At 37.6% G+C, this 22,956-nt stretch overlaps 1 protein-coding gene across 2 annotated transcripts; it reads right to left on the bottom strand.

The window, feature by feature from the left end:
• Positions 1-2,968: 2,968 nt before the first annotated feature.
• LOC109073615 (active breakpoint cluster region-related protein-like) lies at positions 2,969-21,328 on the bottom strand. Of its 2 annotated transcripts, XM_042759687.1 has the most exons (24): positions 21,168-21,240; positions 16,306-16,351; positions 16,019-16,191; positions 15,777-15,889; positions 15,378-15,482; positions 14,310-14,549; positions 13,453-13,560; positions 13,316-13,370; positions 13,173-13,225; positions 12,943-13,080; positions 12,709-12,824; positions 9,522-9,678; positions 9,213-9,338; positions 7,293-7,368; positions 7,111-7,206; positions 6,934-7,005; positions 6,525-6,622; positions 6,303-6,407; positions 5,860-6,026; positions 5,303-5,442; positions 5,092-5,226; positions 4,840-4,945; positions 4,545-4,665; positions 2,969-3,204 (listed from the first exon to the last, which is right to left on the bottom strand). In XM_042759687.1, exons 2-24 carry the CDS (start codon positions 16,344-16,346, stop codon positions 3,115-3,117), a joined length of 2,631 nt encoding a protein of 876 aa, XP_042615621.1. In that variant the 5' UTR covers positions 16,347-16,351; positions 21,168-21,240; the 3' UTR covers positions 2,969-3,114. The 2 variants fall into 2 exon arrangements, with proteins under 2 accessions (XP_042615621.1, XP_042615620.1); XM_042759686.1 differs by lacking the exon at positions 16,306-16,351 and having other exon boundaries at positions 21,168-21,328.
• Positions 21,329-22,956: the final 1,628 nt, after the last annotated feature.

The raw sequence follows: 22,956 nt of genomic DNA, 5'->3' as shown, positions 1-22,956 counted from the left end.
GACTGAATACATGTGGGATAAACGCTGAGTTCTGGACACCGCGTGTTTACTGGCCGGCAAGAGGAATTTTTACGAGACATGAGGCCTAGAGTACTTTACAGAGGCAAACTTCAACAAGCTCTACCACACTCATGCTCACTCGCTCTTATTCTTCTGTTCTTTCTCACAGTGTGAGTAATGATACTGCTGATTGAACCTCACTGTTAAATAAGCCTTCCTGAACATGTTGCTAACACAGTCTCGTTGAGATCACGCACACATACACAGACAGGCACAGGGAACCAGATACACACACGGCTTCTGTTAACCCGAGAGTGAAGAGGTCAATCCGGTTGATCCCTTGCATGCATGCCTCTCATACGAACACACTGCGTCCATGGAAACAAGATTCCTGCTCGCTGTTAGCTCTAATAAAACCGCTGCCATTTGTGGTACATAATATACTGGTTCACTGTACCACACTGATGAACCTCAACAACAAACATATACATAATGTGTAAAACATCCATCCAAACAATGACAGATTGGCAGTCGTGACCTCAATCTATAAAATCACCCTTAGGTTTATAGTGGACTGTATGTAATCATTATGTTCTTCTAGTCAATAAAATTAAAATGAACTTCAACCTTCCTGATTAAGCTTTATTAGGCTGACTGTGGGGTTATACTAAAAACACCTGCCTTTCAGAAATGTTGATCCCACATGCGGACATTGCTTTTCCTGTATATGCATGCAGGAATGCTTGGGTTCATTTCAAGCCCCAGAAACTCCTTTTTGCTGCAGAGAGAAATCAGTGGAAATTTAGTTTTGAGTGGAATTGCTGAATAATATCCCTAAATATTCAAAAGTTTTGTCTGCTTGTCACTCCTTTGTGACATAGAAATATTCCAGTAATCTTTCAGTAATTCCAGTAATTTTTCCTCACCATTGCCATCTAAACTATTATTTTGTCCAAAAAAAAAAAAAAGTGTTACAGCAGAAATGCCCAAACCAGTAAATTTAAATTCTGTATAAAGGTTGGCCCATGATGACCATTGATTTGGCCCACCATGGCACATCATAAGGGGGGAGGAAATGCCATTAAACCATATTTTAATTTTGTGTACATACATACATATGTGAAATGTAAAAAAAACTATTTTTTGTTTGTTGATTTTTTTAAATGTAAAAAAAACAAAAAAGCCTTTTAATAAAATATACTAGGATAGTAGAATATAATGCAACATTTACTTTTTTCACAGCTCTCAATCAAATGTAATTTTTGGCCCTTTGTTTTAAAAAGTTTGGGCACCTCTGCTTTTCAGCAACATTTATTGTGAAAAGTGGTATTAATATATTTTATATTGAATTATTATATTAGAATTATAATTCTACATAAATCTATATTTTTATATTGAACGGAATATGTGCATACATTTTTTTTACCCACTGCTTACTGAAGTAAACTTTTTTTTTTAAGTTTAAGTTTTAGTACAATGACAATATAAAGCCGAAAAACTAGTCTTTACTATTTTTCACATAGTATACAATATATAGAGCTGCTCTGTATATAGTATGTGAAAATACAGAGCTGCGTTTATATTTTAGGTAGGTGTTTCCCTTGCAAGGGGATCATCATATTAAGGGGTGCTTGGGATCAAAATGTTTGAAGACCCTTACTAGAGTGATCTGTATTTAATCTGTAAGCATCTGATGTACATTTCAAACTATGCCCTCAAAGCTCAGTTTCAGTTTGACCCGCTACAGAGATGCACCCGTTACTAATAATGTCTGTCTTTCATTGTGCTTTTCCCATTCAGTCCATCATTCACTTCTCTTTTTTAATAGCAAGATCTTTTCTGATCGGCCCTTCTGTGTTAGCACTTAACCACAGGAACCTGTTTTATTGGTGGCTACTTTCGCGTGGGAGAAACGATTTCTTTCATACCCCATTTGATGCTGTGTTGTAACCGGGGCATGTCTGGATGGCGTTATGGCACACATCTGACATTGCTGCACTTTTCCTGCCTGGAACGCTGGGAACGGGAGGGGATTTTCAAGTTTGGATTATAGATCAAAGTCAAAATCAGGCGGAGGTAAGGAGAGTGAATCCCACCCCAGCCAGATGGGGCATAAGCTGAGGTGGAAAGCAATACCCAGCGACCACAGAGGAGAGGTTAGGAAGCATGGATCTCTTTAAAGTGCTGGTGCATGTCATGGTGAACTTGGTCTTGTTGAAGCTAAACCGCAGCAGATTGATTTGCATGGAGGTGGGGTGAGGGGGTGGGAGAGTGGCAGAGTTATTAGTGACCCCCACAAGTGTGTGTGTGTGTGTGTGTGTGTGTGTGTGTGAGAGAGAGAGAGAGAGAGAGAGAGAGAGGAGAGGAGAGAGAGAGAGAGAGAGAGAGAGAGAGAGAGAGAGAGGGAGAGTCAGCCATATGTGGTAGGATATTACAAGTGTCTCACTTCACCTTTCTCCCCTATTGCCCTCTTGGCCCACCCAGAGACTCAGTTCCAATGAGGTCCTAGTCAGTAGTTGTCCTGCTCAAAGGAAGCTGGAGTGACAGGTTTTCTCCAGTGTTAGTTTTTTAGTATAATTGAAATACTATTATAGGTTAAATCAATATTTTGGATTAGTTTTTATTTTTATTTTTTCAGTTTTTCTTTTTAATGTTAAATTTTATTGTATTTAATTTAATTGTATTGTATGCTTTTGTTATTTTAATTAGTTTTATTTAGTTTAATTAGATTTATTTATATTTTTTTGTTATTACCTATATCTATAGTTCTCTCTCACTAACAGTAACTAGTCAGTTATTCTACTTAAGTGTATCCACATTCTGACCTGTAAAGGTGTGGTAAAACTCAAAGTAAAACTCCTGTTTGCACAAATTTCTATTGGATTGACTGGATTTTACATGCAAAATTTTGCTAAACAATGGTAAATGTGGCAGCACCGTAATATTAAAGCACTAAAATATAGTCAACTCATGGTCATGTCATTTTTAATGACATTAAAAACTTGAAAATAAAATATTAAACATCTGCTAAATAAAGTGAGTTAAACAGAATTTCTACAAATTTACAGACAACCATGGATACGCAGACAGAAAAGGAGTCTGGTTGTTGAAGGCTCATGTCTCTAGCTCATTAAAGTCCAGTTGTTTTGTGAGAAGAGCTTCTGGAAGGTTCTGACACTGCAGATAGAGAAAAATCACCTGAACCTGTGATGAGAAACACAAAAAATAAGTTAAGATGCAAAAAATCACGTGAGAGGATGCAGTGCCTCCTTCAGGCTATGACTGGTTCATTGCCCTTTCATATTCTCTTCCACACTGTGATTGGCTGATTAATCTGTCTCTTTGTTAATGGTCACATCTGATGTGTACAATTGGTCTACAAATCAATTAATTATCATGACACCTACAAAAAAAAAACTCCAAAAAATATTAACCAATGGCCGACAAAAATACGACAATTAATAATAATATTCAAACAACAAATAGGGCTGCATAATTAACTGAAATAAAACTGAAATCAGTATATAGCTTAGTGCATAGATTTAATGTAGATGTAGTGTAGATGTATTTCAATAAATATATGTGCTGCATGTTCTGGAGTGAATGTAATTAGAAGTGATTATAAAAACAAGCAAAATTAAAGCTTGATGGTTTAACGTCTAAAAATTAAGAAATTAAGACATAAATAGTATATGTATAAATATTATATATATATATATATATATATATATATATATATATATATATATATATATATATATATATATATATATGTCATAAATGTTATTATTGTAAATTTAAAGTTGTACTGTAATATTAATTGATTACTATTATTTTAATTTCCATAAATACTAAATTTTTATTTTATAGTGGAATATAATCAAAGTAATATTTCTTATTTTGTTTAATATATTAATTTAGTAATATTTATAATAATCATACTGTCAAGGAAAATGTACACACACACACACACACACACACACACATATATATATATAAAATCTCAGCAAAAAATAAAAATAAAATCACAATCACATTGCCCCAAATTATGCAGCCCTAGTTGAAAGCAACACAAAAGCTAGAAAAAAAGGCTTTTTTTTTTTTAAGAAAACGATATACATACAGAAGATTAAAAATGCATTAATCTGCTGAAATTTTAATTTAACTTGGTTTTAATAAAGTGCTCATATGAACATACAAAATATTGGATTATTTTGTTTTCCAGAACAAGTGGAAATGTAACATGAACATAAATTGGATTAAAAAAAAAAAAAATGTGAAAAAAAAAAAAATAACAGAAAGGGGATTTTTCCTTCTCATTTCATAAGTCCACGCCATTGTAGGGAAGATACTCAAGTATCCACTCAGTGTAGAAAATTGTTGTTTCACTTCTTATAAAACAAACCCCAGAACAGAGAAAACTGCATGTGTGTGTTAGTGGCCAGGCTTCAAGGAAATGTTCTCATGGGACTATTTACAATACCACAGTACTACAATAGTCACATCAAACTTTTATTTTGTAAAAAAAAATAAAAAATACTCACCTGAACCTCCACTTCTTGAGATATGTCGACACGGGCCACTGGGGGGCGCAAGAGGCTGGGGCCAAACACTGTGGCCAAATTACTCAGAGACATTTTATTCTCTTCCTTCCTCTCTGCAACACTGAGAAACACAAAAAAATAAATAAAAAAGATGTGCACGAGAAGGAGAGAAAAATAATAAAACAAAAAAACACATTTTTCTTATTTACAATTATCAATGCCGAAAGAAATTCAGGTCAGTCTAGGGTGAAACTAAATCAGTGTGACTGTTATGAGTTGAAAGGATGTTGTGTACCGTTTCAGGTGATGTAAGAGGAAGAGGAGAGTGTTGCGGTTTACATCTGGTAGAGCCTCCAACAGAGTCAGCATGCTGTCAGCCCTGAGATATGGATCAGCAATGTCTGCCACAACCGGATAGAGTGAGAGATACAAGTGTTATCATTTCGAATGCTTCAACATCTTCATCATCATAATGTATACTTTTCTCACACTGCATGTTTATGCACAGACCTGTGCAGCTGTGTGTTCGGGTGTGTGAAGGGCTCACCTAGTGCATCTGCAAGCTCCTTGAATTGCTCGGAGGGAATAAGAGGTAAAGGAAGTTCTCTGAAGTACAGTTTCAGAGTGCCAGATACAGCATTCACATCTACAGTCCTCAGTTTACTCACAGCCTCGCGGTAATCTACAGAGAGAGAGAGAAGCACACTTTTCAGATAAGTACTGTGAGAATCTGTAAACAGTTTGAGACTCACACTTACTAGTGTTGAATGCATGTTTAAGTGCTTGTATCTCGCTGCTGACTCCTGAGATTCTGTAGATCCCCTCTTCATTCAGACCCCTCCTCTCAACCTCCTCCACACAGGAACGGACAATGTGAGGGACCAGGACACTCTCTTGTCTGTAAACACACAAACAGAATTAAGCCTTTAAACACTTCTTCTTATTTCATTTTGATTTTCCTCTTCCTTTTTTGATGACAAAATACCTCTGTTTCTACATGTCTTTAAAAAAAAATCTCATGATGAAGGAAGTTTTTCAGTATTGTGATAGTCCTCCCTCCTAATTTACAGATTAGTTGGACACTTAAATAACTCTCAAATTACACGATTTTCATTACATTAGAAAGAAAAAATTAGTTGACACAGGTGCTTAGCAAAATAACCACAGTGCATCACAGTTCATCACATTATGGATGTTACATTAATGTTTGACAACCAGAATCTACTATATCTATATACGCTACTGTTCAAAAGCTTGGGGTTAGTAATATCTCTTTAAAGAAATGAATACTTTTATTTTGTAAGGGTAAACTCACATTGCCACTTGTCCAATCGGTACACAGAACACTGGTTCCTGTACTAGAGGGGTGGTGCTTGGAGGCTCAAGAGGGTGGGGCATGTACTTGATTGACAAGGTTACATCAACTTGGCCCAAAGAACAAGTGACTTTCTTCCATTTCTTAAGCATGTTGTCAGTGTCCAGCTGTAAACACACACACGTATACACACACATAAGGCTCATTTCTGCATTACATTAATAACTGAATGGTCAGACTGAACCAAAACTGTAAATTTATGCAATAGTATCTAAAGCTTATGACTTTTTTATGTGAATACAGTCAGTTATTTTAAAAATCAGGTTTAGTGTCACAAAAAAAAAATACCGGTTTAAAATGAGGATGGGTAGATGATGTTTATGTTTGAAATGAACAACTCATTTAAAAGGACACAAAATGAAGCAAACAGAACATGAACTCACATTTAATACCATTCTACCCACAATCTCGTCCTGTGTGCCATTCTCATACTGAGACACAAATACCAGGAACAGCTGCTGAGCTCCATCCACTTGAAACACAAGCTCCTATACTCCATAACACAAAGTGATCAATTCAAATAAATTCAGTGTATTAAATACAAAGCAAATCACAGAATGCATGATCTAATTTCTAAAAATTCATAATGGCTTTCCCCCACTCACCTCATCCCATTGTGGTGTGACACAGAAAGCTGAAAGGCAGGTTTGTTTTCGCCTGTCGTAAAACTCAAAGCCGTCCACCTCCACACACACATATGCACCTGAATGGTCAAATGAAATAGAGACAAGAAGCTTACTGGAAGCATTGTTGAATGCATACATACTACAGTATTTTATTTCAAATTATATGTATATTGATTGAAAAATGGATGGTATTTTTATGTTTGTTAATTTCATTTAAATCTTATTTGGGCACATTGTATTTTTGTGGTGTGTTACTTTGGCAACCGTGTTTGATGAAAGCAATACATGCTCCACATTTAGTGCAGAATATATGTGATGTGTTTGTGGGTTTGATGTGTGGCTCGGAAACTTCCATTCTTGTAGAGATAACGTGTGTTTTGTCACTTACTGCTCATGTTTTGCAGACCACATGCTGAATGAACCATCACATATAAGCTCCCACATATATGTACACTTTTATCTGTGAAAGACACAACAGGAGAGAGAGTGTTCCTTGTGCACAAGTGTGAGTGAGAGGATTGTGAGAGCATTATTTACTGAAAGAAAGATACAGAGGGTGCTTTACTGGACTGAACGCAGTGAAGGGGAGGTTGTTGAGTCATTCTGAGTTTGATACAGGAACTGGTAACAGAGAGCAGGTCTGGAGGAACCATCTCTACACCTGGGAGACACACACACACAAATGCAGAGGGTTATAATCATACAATCATCAGAACAAAATACACAGTTGGATGAAGATGCACTCACAGTTTCCACTCTGTTTCTCAATGGCTTCTTTCCACTCATTTAGGTCATACAAAGAAAATAGTCGCATAGTGTGACTCTGTGGAAGGAAAAAGCATTATTGACCAATAAGGAGAGACGTGTAGTTTATCTATCTATCTATCTATCTATCTATCTATCTATCTATCTATCTATCTATCTATCTATCTATCTATCTATCTTTAAACCTTAACACTTTATACTTTTTTTTCAAAACTTTCACACAATGCTTTGTCTATGCATGTTTTAAATATTTGTCTAGTTAAAAATGATTTATTTATTTTATTAATTAAAATAAATAATTAATATTAATTAATATTTAGTTGACTTCATCGTGTTTGCCATCTAATTTAAAATCAGAAATCGACCTGAATTAGGATAAAAAAAAAACAAAGTTTCAAGTCTGAATGACTACAGACCTGTGGCTCTCACACCGGTTCTCATGAAGTGTTTTGAGAGTCTCATCAATAAACACATTCAAAGCAGTGTACCAGCCACCCTGGACCCATTATAGTTTGCGTATACAGGACTAATAGATCAACAGAGGATGCCATTTCATTTGCCCTTCACAAAATCCTAACTCACCTGGAAAATAAAGACAGCTATGCCAGACTGCTTTTCATTGATTACAGTTCGGCAATCAACACTATCAATCCCTCCAAACTCATAAACAAGATATATAACCTAGGGCTGCCTTCTGCACTGTGTAACTGGATACTGAGCTTCCTCACCAGTAGACCTCAACATGTCCGCCTCAGAAAACACTCCTCCAGCACCATCATAATGAACACAGGCACTCCTCAGGGCTGTGTACTCAGCCCGATGCTGTACACTCTTTTCACTCATGACTGTGTTGCTAGCCATCCTAACAACATCATCATAAAATTTGCAGATGACACCACAGTCACTGGCCTTATCGCAAACAATGATGAGACTGCATACAGGAAAGAAGTATCTGAACTGGTCACATGGTCCGCAATTTCTTCACCCTCATGAAGTCTGGCAAGCGGTACCGGAGCACTGCAGTCAGTACATCCAGACTCCAGAATAGTTTATACCCCCACGCCATTAGACTGATAAATAGTCAAAACCCACTGCCACTTGTATCATCAGGATAAAATCAGCCTGTTTAATGGCCCTCTGCACTTTACCTGCTGGACCTTCATACACTCATAATGCGTCTGACTGACAATTTAAACACTAGTCTTTACACTGACACTTCATCACCACTTAACACTTTACAATTTGTCACTTTATTGCTACTTGCACTGCACATTTATACTGTGAAGAATTTTTTATTGACAGTTGTTTTTTCTAATTAGCAAACGGGTCCTCTTTTTCATTTCTTTCTCTTTCATCACTTTCTTTTATAAGCTATTATTATTTATATTTTTACTTTACTGTATATTCTATATTTTTTACGTACTTTGTATTGCCTGTGTAAGTTATATTTGTTCCCATTCTACCCTGTCATTCTCGAGAGGAGTAAACAAAGTAAAAATTTAATTGTACTCTAGTAAATATGACAATAAAGTTTTTGAATCTTGAATCATAAAAGGCATTCTGAATAATAACATTTGATGTGAAAGGGCTTTAAATCTAGTCATACTTAGAGGTCTTTTGTTCACAAAATGCTGGTTCCTCTCAAGACTTCTTCCTCATTTAACTAAACAACCTAAGGAGTTTTTTTTTACTTGCCAATGTCACCTTTAAGTTCATTTCAATTAATTTAGGGTATTAACGTTCTGTTAAACTCCATATAAACTGCTTTGGAAAAATATATATCATGAAAGATGAAAATTAAGGGTTTTTTTATTAAACAAAATGGATAGAAAACAATTAATGCTTGTTGGATAGATAGGATGAGCTCACGTGTGTTCACGTGTGACAGTGTTGTGATTTTACCTTTCCACTGGTGCTGTGCAGGTCTAAAGTAAAAGATGGCGTGTTTGTTAGGAGCCAGATCTCACACTCTTCAAGTTTGCGCCTCAAGCGATCAGCAGTACGAGAAACTGACACCTTGCCTCCTTTCTGCAAAAAACACACATAAATATCTTGCTATCTGAAAGGGGACTTCCTACTTGACTATTTTTAGATTTAGCTAGCATCTAGGTTACTGTTATCAATACCGTCCAAAACAAGCAACACACTGACTGATTGTTTGTCTAGTTTAAGGGCCAAAAATCTCACTTAGTCACATATGAATTGCCTTACCGTGTGTTGCTGGAGTGCTTGATTGAGCTGGTACATTTTGGCTCTTGTTTTACTGATTTTCACTTGGTATTCTGATGAGGGCAGATGTTCAGCTGCCCAGAGCACCTTCAGGCCGACCAACGGCAAGTACCAGCAAAACCTGTACTGTGCCTGCCTCTTCATATGAAAATACATTTAAGCCCAAACACTACATTCACAACATATCATGCTAATATGTTTAAAAAATGTCATTATTATGTAAAACTGTGGCTGTACCCCATCAAAAGGTACTACTATGTACACTTTAGGAACTAATATTTACTTTTAAAGTACTAATACATACTTTTAAACTACTAATATGTACTTTTAAGCTATTATGTGTACCATTTAAGGGTAAATAAGATACGTACTTCTGAAGCCCAGATGAAAGTTTATAACTATTCCAAAAAAGTTTTCTCTGAATTTTCGGAAATTTAATGGACTACTTGCACTGAGCCTTGTGACACACTTCCGTTTTGAAATAATACAGCTCATAATAATAATACCGTTTTATAATAATAATAATTATTATTATATTTAATAATAATAATTTCCGGTTATGTATATTTTCAATGTGCCGTAATCATCTAGTTCAGGGGTTCTCAACCTTTTTCAACACATCACACAACAACGAACACCACAAAAACAAACATAGGACCACCTTTCCAAATAATATAATAAAAACAAAAAAACAAAAAACAAAAAATAAAAATAAAAAACCCGCTGCTTATCTGTTATGCCACCACTACAGAATACTATGTCAAGTCAGTTATATAGATGAAAACTCTCCTTGTTTAAAAAAAGACTTGGCAGGTTTACTCAGCCACCATTTATTCCTGTAACAATAACAGGGTAGGTCAGACCAGTGACTGGGTCAGACACAAGGGGAACACTCTTTTAACAAGTTAATCAATAATACATCATCCCCACATCCAGGCTAACATACCTGTAACAACGGGTCAGACACACAAGAGGGGAACATTCTCTCTATTCATCAGCAGAAATGTTCAACAAAGTTCATTCACCCCAATTTACATACTGTAAGTGTAATTTATCAAAAACAATTAGCGATATGAACATGACTGTGTAATGTTACATGTCATTTTTTTACAGTCTGACCTTTTTTTTTCAACTGGAGAAAAACTGGACACATTACTTATACCAAGGGGCGCATTAATGCAGAGGCTATAAGGGGCTGAAGCCCAGGGGCCTACACTTGGAAGGGGCCCACTGTCTGCTGGAAAATTATATTTGGAATAATTTGTGTATGTGAGTCTGCAGCAGTGACAACAGCATTCTGTAAACAAACTTACACACTCATTTTCAGCGACGCCCTGCTTGTAGTATTTGTAGTGAATGGTTCAGTTTAGGTTTCCCCCACACAGTTTGTATAGTTGGTATGCGGTAGTTAAGAAGCATAGTATGAGCGCTATTCTGCGTGTGTGTCTCTGTTAATGGGCCCCTACTTTTTTACGCCCCTCGGGCCGGGCTTCGGGCCAATTTTCAGTCATAGTTCAGACTTGGGCTGGGCCTCGGGCCTGTTTAAGGCTTCGCCTTCCGCGACTGTCAAGAGCAACAATTAGTGATGAAAAAAAAAAAAACTACAGCGCAAACCAAAACAAAACGAGACACCGCTACCGCAACTGTCAAGAGCGGCTCGTGGTGTTTCGTGTCCAGCAGCAGCAGCAGCGTGGTGCGTGCCGTCAGCCCAGCTGAAGAGTTCTGCGTTCAAATGCAGCAATAGCAAAGCATTGGCAAAAGTAATTACCATAAATGTGTCGGGGGAAACAGTAAGGAGATATTTGAATTATTTACTAATAAATAGTGTTTTCTGAGTCTGTGTCGCAAGAATGAAGTTGCAGATCCTGACTCGCCATCTCCTCAGTAGACACGCCTTTAGAGAGAAGTACATCGTTACTATTATAATGAAAGAGTTCTTATTTTTAATTTGTTTTATTTCGTTAAGTAGTAATTTGAAGCTTTCTATAGATATATTTATCATGTCTGTGAGGCATGTATTCGCTGAGTTTTTGTTCATTTTGGTGAAGCGCTCCTGTTCATGCCTGAGACAGCAGAAAGCAATTGTTTTCTTTATTTATCAACATTTTGTTGATATTGTGAGTGCACACAAATAAAAGTAGACCCTTTACAGTTACGGATGTTGTATTACTCTTACCTTTATGAGCAAAAATAACACCGTATCCACTGAAAAAATGCAAATGATAACACTGTAGCCTCCATGTCCTGCAAAGCGAGCTTTAGCTTCCACTATAGATATTGCGCACATTTATCTTGTTTTAACGTTTAAACATAGTTATATGCTTGAACTGTTTTATATCTATAGATTTTATTTAAGGCAAGTTGTGATGATTTGAGAAGGCTATGATCAAACATAGGCTCACTGTCTGTCGCAAGATTTGTCAATTAAAAAATAAATTAAAAATACTCGAAGGCCCACCAGTTGAGAATCACTCATCTAGTTGACTTAAATGCCTATTAAAATGAGAGTCTGCTGGATGTATTCAAAACCCGGACATTTTCAGAGACAGGAGAAGAGATATTCTGATGATTACTGTGTACAGAATTTTTCAAACTCAATGGAACGTGAAGTTTTAATCCAACATAAGCCAATATGAGAAAGCAGTGGCTGGTAAACAAGTACGTGAGATCTGATGAATAAGATCAGAATTAACCTTTATTTATATGTATTAAATGTTAGTCACTATTCTATGTCATTTTTCATTAACAATCATTTCACTGTATGCAATGCCAAAATATGAATATTCAAAGTAGTTACTGTCAACATGTTACTGTTATGTAAGTGTTTAACATCGTTACATTTCTTCAAGGTAGTTATTGAGCCATTTTAGACATTGGAATAAGAGCACCAATGCACACAAGCAGTACTGCTCTTACGAAATAAGTATGACTAATTGTTTTTTTTTTTTTGTTTGTTTGTTTTTTTTAATCGCCAGCCCTAAAACGTAGTAATAATCTGCTTTTTCATGAGAAATGGTCTGTATGTAGGTTGTGCTAAACGCTGATCGGAAACTGCCGAGCTGTACTGAGTAGAACACGTAAGTAGTTGTGCAAGTAGTCCATTGAATACCCCTGGTATATAAAGTATGATATCATATGTTGAGGTGAGCTGTGATTGGTGGAGACTCACCCTGCACTTGTAAGTCTTGCGCATAGCAGCATGTCCGTGTACAGGAAGAGGTGTCTCAGGTTGTGTCCGTTCTCACACACATCTACCACAAACCCATCACGAATCAGTTGACGTCTCTGTGGATGTGCACACATGTATATATGATTATGATGAAAACTAAATATTAAAGTTTAATAATAAAGTTTAATAAAGATTTGCATATGAAGAAACGTGTCACGTGAGGTGTGGGAGTACCTCTCCTCTGCTAAGCTTGACAGAACGTTTGCACTGCGACCGTTCATTGACCCCAGACAGGAAGCTGCTGGAGAGACGAAGCGCTTCCTGCAGCGTGATGCTGTCGGGGTGATCAGGGGGTGTGTGCTTCCACAGATCCTGAGAAGGACAGAGAAGAATGTTAATAAATCCATAGGCATGGATGAATATTTATAAATAAATGTAAGCTGTGATCTTAAACAGTATCTCACGTGCAACACGAGCGTGGTTTTCATCACTCTGTCTAACGGCTTATACAGGAGAGCTGTGGAGTCCAATGTATGAATTATTGAATGTTCCCATTGTTTAAAGATTATTCAAAACCATACAGGGAAGCAAAAAAATAACTGTTTACCTTCAAAGGTGTACTTAGTCTTGACATTGTCTGAGCCTTTGGAGGACATCATACTCTAAAGATAACAAGAGACAAAGGTATCTGTGTGGTTTCCCCTAAAAGACAATAAAGACAACAAAAAGGGAAGAATATAAGACCTCTGCAAGCGTCCTGAAACGCTGATCTGACTGCATGCACTTCTGCACGATCTCCACTGCATTCTCATAGTTGTCAATGAAGCCCCGATAAACTCCTAACTGGTTGACCTGCAAAATGACATTGAGCTATTATACAATATACAAACAAATAAATATATCTGTGCTTTGTTGTATTTTATTAACTGCCTGTGGGGAAAAAGTGGGTTGCATAGAGTGTGAAAGTGATAGCGGGTTCATTTGACTGAACTCAACATTGAATTAATGCAACAAATTTTGTAACTGTTTCATAATACACTAGGGATGTAATGATGCATCTCGAGCCAGTTTAAAATCGATACAAATGTGTGACGTTTCAAAGCATTTGAGTTGTTAAACGAATCACGATACAATTGGCGGTGGGAGTTTAATATGAAACTTTGTTTGGATCGTGATTAAAACACAGGGGTTTCCTCTCATTTAAATGGAAAGAACACTGGCAAAGCCTTAGTTTGTTTATATAAAGAGATTTCTTTTAGTTGTATTATTGTTTATTTATTTGATTTGGGGTTTGTTTTAAATTTTCAGTTTAGTTTTGTTATTTGACATATTTCAGTTTCACAATGAAATGTGCAGCATTTTGTCCAAGCAATATAAAAGGACACTTTTTCATTTTTAATTTGTCTTGTCAAATCAGTATCTTGAATTGTATCGCATTGTGAGTTGAGTGACCAATTTCATCCCCATAATACACCAGATATTAGGTCAAGAAAAAATAAGCCACCATCATCACCACTGTCTGCTGTGTACTGTCAATTATTGTATGACATGATAAATTTCATAGCATAACCAGCCACAGGTTTGCATATAAAACAACTCACAAACTTAAGAAACAGGTCTCCCACAGATAAAAGTTGCATCACTGGGGCCTCCACCCTCTCCAGGCCTTGTTGTGCCCCAGGATCCATCACTTCATCAGGTTGCAGTCTGGCCCGAAGGCTTGTGAAAAAGTCCTTGTGTAGATCTCTGAGCTCAGGGATTTGATAAAACACAGTCTGAACCTGCTTAGTGGACAACACGGGTTGAGAGGTTCCCGCCGCTGCCTTCAAAGCTTTCATGGGCTGCAGAGAAAGAGAAATTATAGAGAGAAAATGGACAAATGTCAAAGAATGAAAAGTAAGGCTGGGAACTGAAATGAAAATCGTGCTGAATATAGCTGATGTAACTAAAAAACACTTTATAAATACATCATAGAATGAAGATAAAGCATCTTCATGGGTAAATGCCGGACACGATTCCTGTGAGGAAGTGGTTGAGAAACAACACTTTTCATGCATTCTGTACTTCAACATTATGTTGCATGTCATCCTGGACTTTTTGGAAACTCTCTAGTTTAATAATAACCACTAATGGTTTGACTAGAAAGGGAAGCAAAACTTCACTAAGAGAAACAGAAGTTGACCTACAGGAAGTGGCAGATGCGAAGAAGGTTCTATTTAAATAACATGTATCGGAAACTGGTAGAGAATCATAAAAAAAGAAGTGCTAAAGGATGTTTTGAGCTTAAGACGAAACCCTTACTAAGTATGGACCGAAAAACTATGAATATTCCTGAGGTGTTTGCAAACAAAGCAATAAATCGCTACCAATGCCACAAATGATATCACAGTCAAACTTTTTGTTCATCATAAAGGAAGTTGTTCATATGTAGGCTTAGTAATATACACTAAAAATAACATTTATCTTTCTCTGATATCTGATGCCAGAGACACAGTGATATCTGATGTTTAACCACAGTGGTTTTTACTTCATAACTCGCAATTTAGAACGTCTGTAAAGTAAGAGTCTTCTGATAAAATGTTGAGGAAGTGCTTAGGCCAGAAAATAATATATATAAATGTGCGCTGAAAAACGAATGGAGAGAAAGTCCTGTTTGAAAGCCATTTTACCGTTAACAGCGTCTCAAGCTCTGTAAGGTAGATCTCCTCACTGATCAGAACCCCTTTCAGAACCACTATTCTCTTCTGAAGCAGGTCATCTGGATTCTCGGTTGTCTGGAAAAACATTACAACATTGTCCTCAAGCCTTCTAAGTGAATGGTGACCATGCTGGAGATTCACATCAGTCAAATAATCCAGCACTAAGAATAAAAGGCAGTCAACTATGTAGGTGGTAGCATGTGAATCATGTATATGAATTGTTTAGTGAATTATCGGTCTAAAATGCTGATAAACGCCAGCGACAGTAGCAATAACAGCAAATAGGCAAGAACTCAGTGATAGATCATTCAAATCAGATTTGTATACAATATTCATTTTCTGTAAACATCCCGTGCACTGCAGTCTTACTGGAGTGGATGGCAAACATGGCTCAGTTTGCAAAGGGCTGTGAGAATCCCATTCTGTCTCCTCAATGAACACATCCTGTAGTAACTCAGAATCCACAATCTCATCCTCAGTCACTGTCAGAAAAACACAACACAATATATAGCTACATAAGAGAGTACTAGATGACTAAATAACAATGTGGTAACGTAAACAAACCAGACACATATTTTAAGTAAGTGTCAATTTGGGTTGAGTGGTCTCACCAGGCGAGATGTCATAGGCCTTCAGATACTCCACTGCCTCCATGTAGAGCTCCATCAGCAGCGGCAGAGAGCTGACAGTCACAGTGTGCAGCTCTACACTTGTCAGTGTGAAGTGAATCCTCTCGCTTTCACACTGACAGTTGATTGTGGTTACTGAGCTCATGTTCTTCCTGCTTCTCAAACGGTGCAATAAGATATAGGCGGGGGAAGTGCAATGTTCATTAAAACAGAAAATAAAGTCACATTTCTAATGACAGTTAAGACACGAAGAAGCAATGTCAGCTCACCTGTTTTGAAAAAAGGGGAACAAAGGTAATCTAATGTCCATGCATCCTGGGCAATTGATAAAACCGTTACATAATCATTTTACAACAATAAAAGATTAAATATATTTTATACAAATATAATAAATTGAAATATATTTGTTAGTCAACGAGGCAGGTTAAACTGCTGTCCATTTGGGTCAGATTTTTATTTATTTATTTATTTATTGCAGTATTTTTTAAAACGGTTTTGAAAGAAGTCTCTTAGGCTGCATTTATTTGAACACAAATACAGTAAAAAGAGTAATATTGTCAAATATTATTAAAAAAAATTAATACATTTTTTTTATTTTTTAATATGCTGATATGGTGCTCATGAAACATTTCTTATTATTATCAATGTTGATAACAGTTCTTCTGCTTAATTTTTTTGTAAAAACTTTTTTTTTCAGGATTCTTTGATGAATAAGAAGAAAACAACAGAACAACATTTTTCTAAATAAAAGTATTGATTTCTTTCAAAATCAATCAATTTTACTGAGCCCAAACTTTTGAAAATATAGTGTGTCCGTTTACAACAAAAGCAACAAAAACAAATACTATTTAAATCAAATGTATTATATTAATTATTATAAAAGGGCAAAGAGAGAAAGGTTTATATTTCAATCTCACTAGACAAGTCCATAACTCATTTTGCCAAAACATCTGTGTAATGTGGAGATCACTCACTGTTCAAGAATGCCACCTACTGATCAAAAATATTGAAAGGCCCACAGTACATACAGGTGCTGGTCATATAATTAGAATATCATCCAAAAGTTGATTTATTTCACTAATTCCATTCAAAAAATGAAACTTGTATATTATATTTATTTATTACACACAGACTGATATATTTCAAATGTTTATTTCTTTTAATTTTGATAATTATAACTGACAACTAAGGAAAATCCCAAATTCAGTATCTCAGAAAATTAGAATTTTACTTAAGACCAATACAAAGAAAGGATTTTTAGAAATCTTGGCCAACTAAAAAGTATGAACATGAAAAATATGAGCATGTACAGCACTCAATACTTAGTTGGGGCTCCTTTTGCCTGAATTACTGCAGCAATGCAGCGTGGCATGGAGTCGATCAGTCTGTGGCACTGCTCAGGTGTTATGAGAGCCCAGGTTGCTCTGATAGTGGGCTTCAGCTCTTCTGCATTCTTGGGTCTGGCATATCGCATCTTCCTCTTCACAATACCCCATTGATTTTCTATGGGGTTAAGGTCAGGCAAGTTTGCTGGCCAATTAAGAACAGGGATACCATGGTCCTTAAACCAGGTACTGGTAGCTTTGACACTGTGTGCAGGTGCCAAGTCCTGTTGGAAATTGAAATCTGCATCTCCATAAAGTTGGTCAGCAGCAGGAAGCATGAAGTGCTCTAAAACGTCCTGGTATGTGGCTGCATTGACCTTGGACCTCAGAAAACACAGTGGACCAACACCAGCAGATGACATGGCACCCCAAAACCATCACTGACTGTGGAAACTTTAGACTGGACCTCAAGCAACGTGGATTGTGTGCCTCTCCTCTCTTTCTCCAGACTCTGGGACCCTGATTTCCAAAGGAAATGCAAAATTTACTTTCATCAGAGAACAACTTTGGACCACTCAGCAGCAGTCCATACCTTTTCTTCAATAACCCACTCCAGATGCTTCTGACGCTGTCTGTTGTTCAAGAGTGGATTGACACAAGGAATCCGACAGCTGAAACCCATGTCTTGCATTCGTCTGTGTGTAGTGGTTCTTGAAGCACTGACTCCAGCTGCAGTCCACTCTGTGTGAATCTCCCCCACATTTTTGAATGGGTTTTGTTTCACAATCCTCTCCAGGGTGCGGTTATCCCTATTTGCTTGTACACTTTTTTTCTACCACATCTTTTCCTTCCCTTCGCCTCTCTGTTAATGTGCTTGGACACAGAGCTCTGTGAACAGCCAGCCTCTTTTGCAATGACCTTTTGTGTCCTGCCCTCTTTGTGCAAGGTGTCAATGGTCATCTTTTGGACAACTGTCAAGACATAAAATGCCATGTAGTTTGAACCCACTTTAAGATATCAGTAAATAAAAAAAAAAAGTATATATAAAAATTTTCACATGTGTCATCATGACCGTAGCCAGGGTTTGAAAATTAGTGATGTCCGAGGCTGGGTTAAGAAATGTGCTATAATAACGCCTACAAATATAACTCATAATATACACCAGCACTTTAAAAGAGACAGAGATGCAGATGTTTGTGAAAAATGTTCTCTCTGTTTTGGAGGAATGAACACTGTTAAATTATAGGCTACCATATTTGTTGTATCAAGTTCAAGGGGTGAATAATTTTATCAGTTGTTTATTAATCATGCAACAATACATATTACATTTACATTTACATTTAATCATTTAGCAGACGCTTTTATCCAAAGCGACTTACAAATGAGAACAGTAGAAACAATCAGATCAACGAGAGAACCAACAACGGTATACAAGTGCTATGACAAGTCTCAGTTAGTCTAGTACAGAACACGTAGCCAGGGTTTTTTTTTTTTTTTTTTTTTTTTTTTTGGAATATGATAGAAAAGAAAAAGAAAAAAAAGGTAAGTACTAGTACTAGTTAGTTAAGTGCAGGCGAAAAAGATGAGTCTTTAGATGTTTTTTGAAAATGATTAAAGACTCAGCTGTTCGAATTGAGATCGGAAGGTCATTCCACCAGCTGGGAGCAGTCCAGGAAAAAGTCCGTGAGAGTGATTTTGAACCTCTTTGGGATGGCAACACAAGGCGTCATTCACTTGCAGAGCGCAAACTTCTGGAGGGCGCATAAGATTGAACTAGTGAGTTTAGGTAAGTTGGCGCCGTGCCAGTGGTCGTTTTGTAGGCAAGCATCAGTACCTTGAGTTTGATGCGAGGCGGCTACTGGTAGCCAGTGTAACCTGATGAGGAGAGGAGTAACATGGGCTGTTTTCGGCTCATTGAAGACAACCCTCGCTGCTGCATTCTGGATCAGTTGTAGAGGCTTGATAGTACATGCAGGAAGGCCCGCCAGGAGAGCATTGCAATAGTCCAGTCTGGAGAGAACAAGAGCTTGGACAAGAAGTTGGGTGGATTGCTCTGACAGGAAGGGTCTAATCTTCCTAATGTTGAATAAGGCAAATCTACAGGACCGGGTCGTTGTAGCAATATGGTCTGTGAAGCTTAACTGATGATCCATCACAACTCCTAGGTTTCTGGCTGTCCTGGAAGGAGTTATGGTTGACGAACCCAGCTGTATAGAGAAGTTGTGATGAAACGATGGGTTAGCTGGAACCACCAGCAGTTCAGTCTTAGTAAGGTTGAGCTGGAGGTGATGGTCATTCATCCAGCTAGAAATGTCACTCAGACAGGCTGAAATGAGAGCAACTACCGTCGGGTCATCTGGTTGGAATGAGAAGTAGAGTTGAGTGTCATCAGCGTAGCAGTGATAGGAAAAGCCATGCTTCTGAATGACAGATCCTAATGACGTCATGTAGATGGAGAAGAGAAGCGGTCCAAGTACTGAGCCTTGAGGAACCCCAGTAGCAAGTTGTTGTGACTTAGAAACTTCACCCCTCCAAGACACCATGAAGGATCTATCAGACAGGTAGGAGTTAAGCCACTGGAGTGCAGTTCCAGAGATGCCCATCTTTCTGAGGGTGGATAGGAGAATCTGGTGATTAACAGTGTCAAAAGCAGCAGACAGGTCCAGCAAAATGAGCACTGAGGATTTTGAAGCTGCTCTTGCCAGTCGCAGGGCTTCAGTAACCGAGAGCAGGGCAGTCTCAGTTGAGTGGCCACATTTGAAGCCAGATTGGTTGCGGTCCAGGAGGTTGTTCTGTACAAGAAACATAGAGAGCTGGTTGAACACAGCTCGTTCGAGTGTCTTTGCAATGAATGGAAGAAGGGATACCGGTCTGTAGTTTTCTAGAAGTACTGTTATAGTTTTCATTAATAATCATTTCTATATAGATAATAACGGTCTAGTTCTCTTATGAATTTTTTTAGCATGACTTTGTGAAAATTTAACTATACTGAATAACATAGCATAGGCTATTTCATTTCATTCTGTAACCTACTGAGATCTGTGTACTGGTGTTTAATGCTACTGTTTGGACAGCACTGATAACGTTTCTGACAGTTAATATTATGATATTTTTTGAGTTTCCCTTACCGAATGTGCTGTCCTGACAGCAATAACCTGTCTTGTGATTATTTTTGTGTAATTGTTTATTTTTATTTTATTACTGTCTGTTTAAGTGCCGATGCGGTGTTGCCAGATATTGCTATAAATAAAAACCGAAAATTTAAAAAAATAAATAAACCGAAATTATTTCAAAACCTTTGTAAATAAGATAAGATAAAGATATCGCAGACCCTAAACTCCAATAACACAGTTTATTAACTTTCTAAAGTGTCAAATTAAGTGGAAAAGACAAGTCCCAAAACGCTTATAATAGCTGGATCTGGCAACACGGAGACTGCGTCCGCGATTTCGAGTCTCGTTCACTCCGGCAGCGTCAACGATCATTTTCATACCACGGACGCGAAACATTCTTGCAAACTGTCTAAATTGATACATTCAGACATTCATATGAGGAGTTTTAAACAGCAAATCAGTCATTTAGAGAACAAACTGTATTTTTGACCTTGAAAAATTTACCGAGGTCCGGACCTCGAGCTCGGTGACCTCATAGCTGGCTACGGGCCTGTGTGTCATCTCGGAAACATTGTTTGCTGATCTTAAATTGGGAGATTTTGTAAACAATGTTTACTAAAAGCTGACCGTTTACTCCTACGCCTGGCCTTCAACTCATCTAACAACATTCCGCAGAATCCAAACACCACAAACCTTCTGTGCCTAGTTGTAACAAGAGAATCCTTGGTTGAAAATTGTAGCATTGGTTTGTTGCAATGGCTTCCCCTCAGCACACACAGCTGCGTCTCTCTGTAAAATCCAGAAGGGGGCGCCGAAGAACCAACTCAGGTCTGAAACTCCCATCAGTCCTCCAAATGGAAAAAAAAAATGATCGTCAGTACTTCTGATATAAAAGTTTAAAAAAATAGTTTGGCTTGTCACAAATACACATTAAAATAGTAACTAATAAATAAATATAGCAACATTTTTTATGATGTTTTAAAACAATATATCATTATTCATATTAAACATTTTAAACAATAGTTTTTGCTGAAAAAACAAAACAAAACAGTTTAAGCTGGAAGTAGCTTGTTTTAGCTGGTCTCCCAGCCTGGCCAAGCTGGTTTTAGCTGGTTGGCCAGCTGGTCTCCCATCCTGACCAGCTAAAGAAGTGGCCAAAACCCCTCTAAAACCAGTCTGCTGACCAGTTATGAGCAGGCTGGACGACCAGCTGTAACCAGCCAACCAGCTTAGGCGGGTTTAGCTGTTTTTTCACTATGTAACTATGTTTGTCAGATGAACCACGAGAACAGGAAATGTATAATTTTAAATTCTTTAAAAAATAAATTAAAGGGGTCATATGATGCGATTTCAAAAACTCTTTGGAGTGTTACAAGCTCTTGGTGAATAAAGAAGGTCTGTGAAGTTGCAGAGACTAAAGTCTCAAATCCAAAGAGATATTCTATATAAAAGTTGAGACTCGTCCACGCCCCCCGAAACAGCTCATTCTAACACGCCCCCACATCTCTACGTCAGTATCTGGGAAGATTTGCATAACGCTGCCAAGATGTTCACGCAAAGAAAGAAGGCTTACCTTTTATTCTCGTTGTAGTATTGTTGTTGCCGCTGCCGCCATGTCTTAAAGACGCTGTGTGTTTCACTGTGAAAGTGAAACTAATTTGTTTGGCCTTCCAAAAGAAGACGATATCCTCTTCGTCATGCCTGGAGCTGATCCGTGCTGGTCACTGAGGAAGTACATCAACTTTGCACTGTGGATCGCTGAATGGGCTTTCACCGTGGATGAAGCGAAGTCAAGCCCTGGGTCGTCACATGTGGTTGCCGCAAGCCCAACGGACGCTCCTTCGTAGAGTCCACCGGCCACACCGTTCTCAAGCCGCCCGCCTCTGCTCACTCAAACCGGCCGCGGCTCACTCTAGGCCTCCGGTCTCTGCTCACTCAAGTCTGCGGTGTGTGACGCTGTTTCGTTGAGAAAGCGAAACTACTTTGTTTAGCCTTCCAAAAGAGGACACGACTAGAAATCATGTTTATATCACGTTTATAATGGGTTTTAATGTTTATGTCTCGTTGCTCCGGCCGGACAAGGATTCACAATATGTAAAGAGGCGTAACATTTCCACTACACGCGTGAGGCATTCGGCCAATCACAATGCGCGAGATAGCTGGCCAATCACAGCACACCTCGCTTTTCAGAGCTACAAGTCTTGGAAGGCGGGGCATAGAGGAGAAACAATAATGTACAGTATGTGGAAAATAATGTGTTTTTTAACCTTAAACCGCATAAACACATTTCATTACACCAAATATACAAAATAATGTTATTTTTAGCAGCATCACATGACCCCTTTAATAAATAAATTCATTTAATCCATGCAGCAAAAGTTTGGCCTTTCAATGAAGAATCCAATAGGTCTCTCTTTGCACAAATATTTAACTCTTATGCCTTTGCCAAGTGCTTGAACTGTCATATATATTTAATGGTTGA

The sequence above is a fragment of the Cyprinus carpio genome, chromosome A7, assembly GCF_018340385.1.
Source record: "Cyprinus carpio isolate SPL01 chromosome A7, ASM1834038v1, whole genome shotgun sequence".
NCBI classification, from domain to species: domain Eukaryota; kingdom Metazoa; phylum Chordata; class Actinopteri; order Cypriniformes; family Cyprinidae; genus Cyprinus; species Cyprinus carpio.
Note: the sequence above shows the minus strand (reverse complement) of the source record. Positions and strands in the feature narration are given on the sequence as shown.

Coding starts and splice junctions, on each gene's coding strand:
- LOC109073615 (XM_042759686.1), bottom strand. CDS start 21,217: ATGCTACAATTTTCAACCAAGGATTCTCTTGTTACAACTAGGCACAGA. Junction 12,825..12,942: donor TCAAGCTTAGCAGAGGAGAG/GTACTCCCACAC, acceptor GCACATCCACAG/AGACGTCAACTGATTCGTGA. Junction 9,679..12,708: donor GCAAGACTTACAAGTGCAGG/GTGAGTCTCCAC, acceptor TTTTCATATGAA/GAGGCAGGCACAGTACAGGT.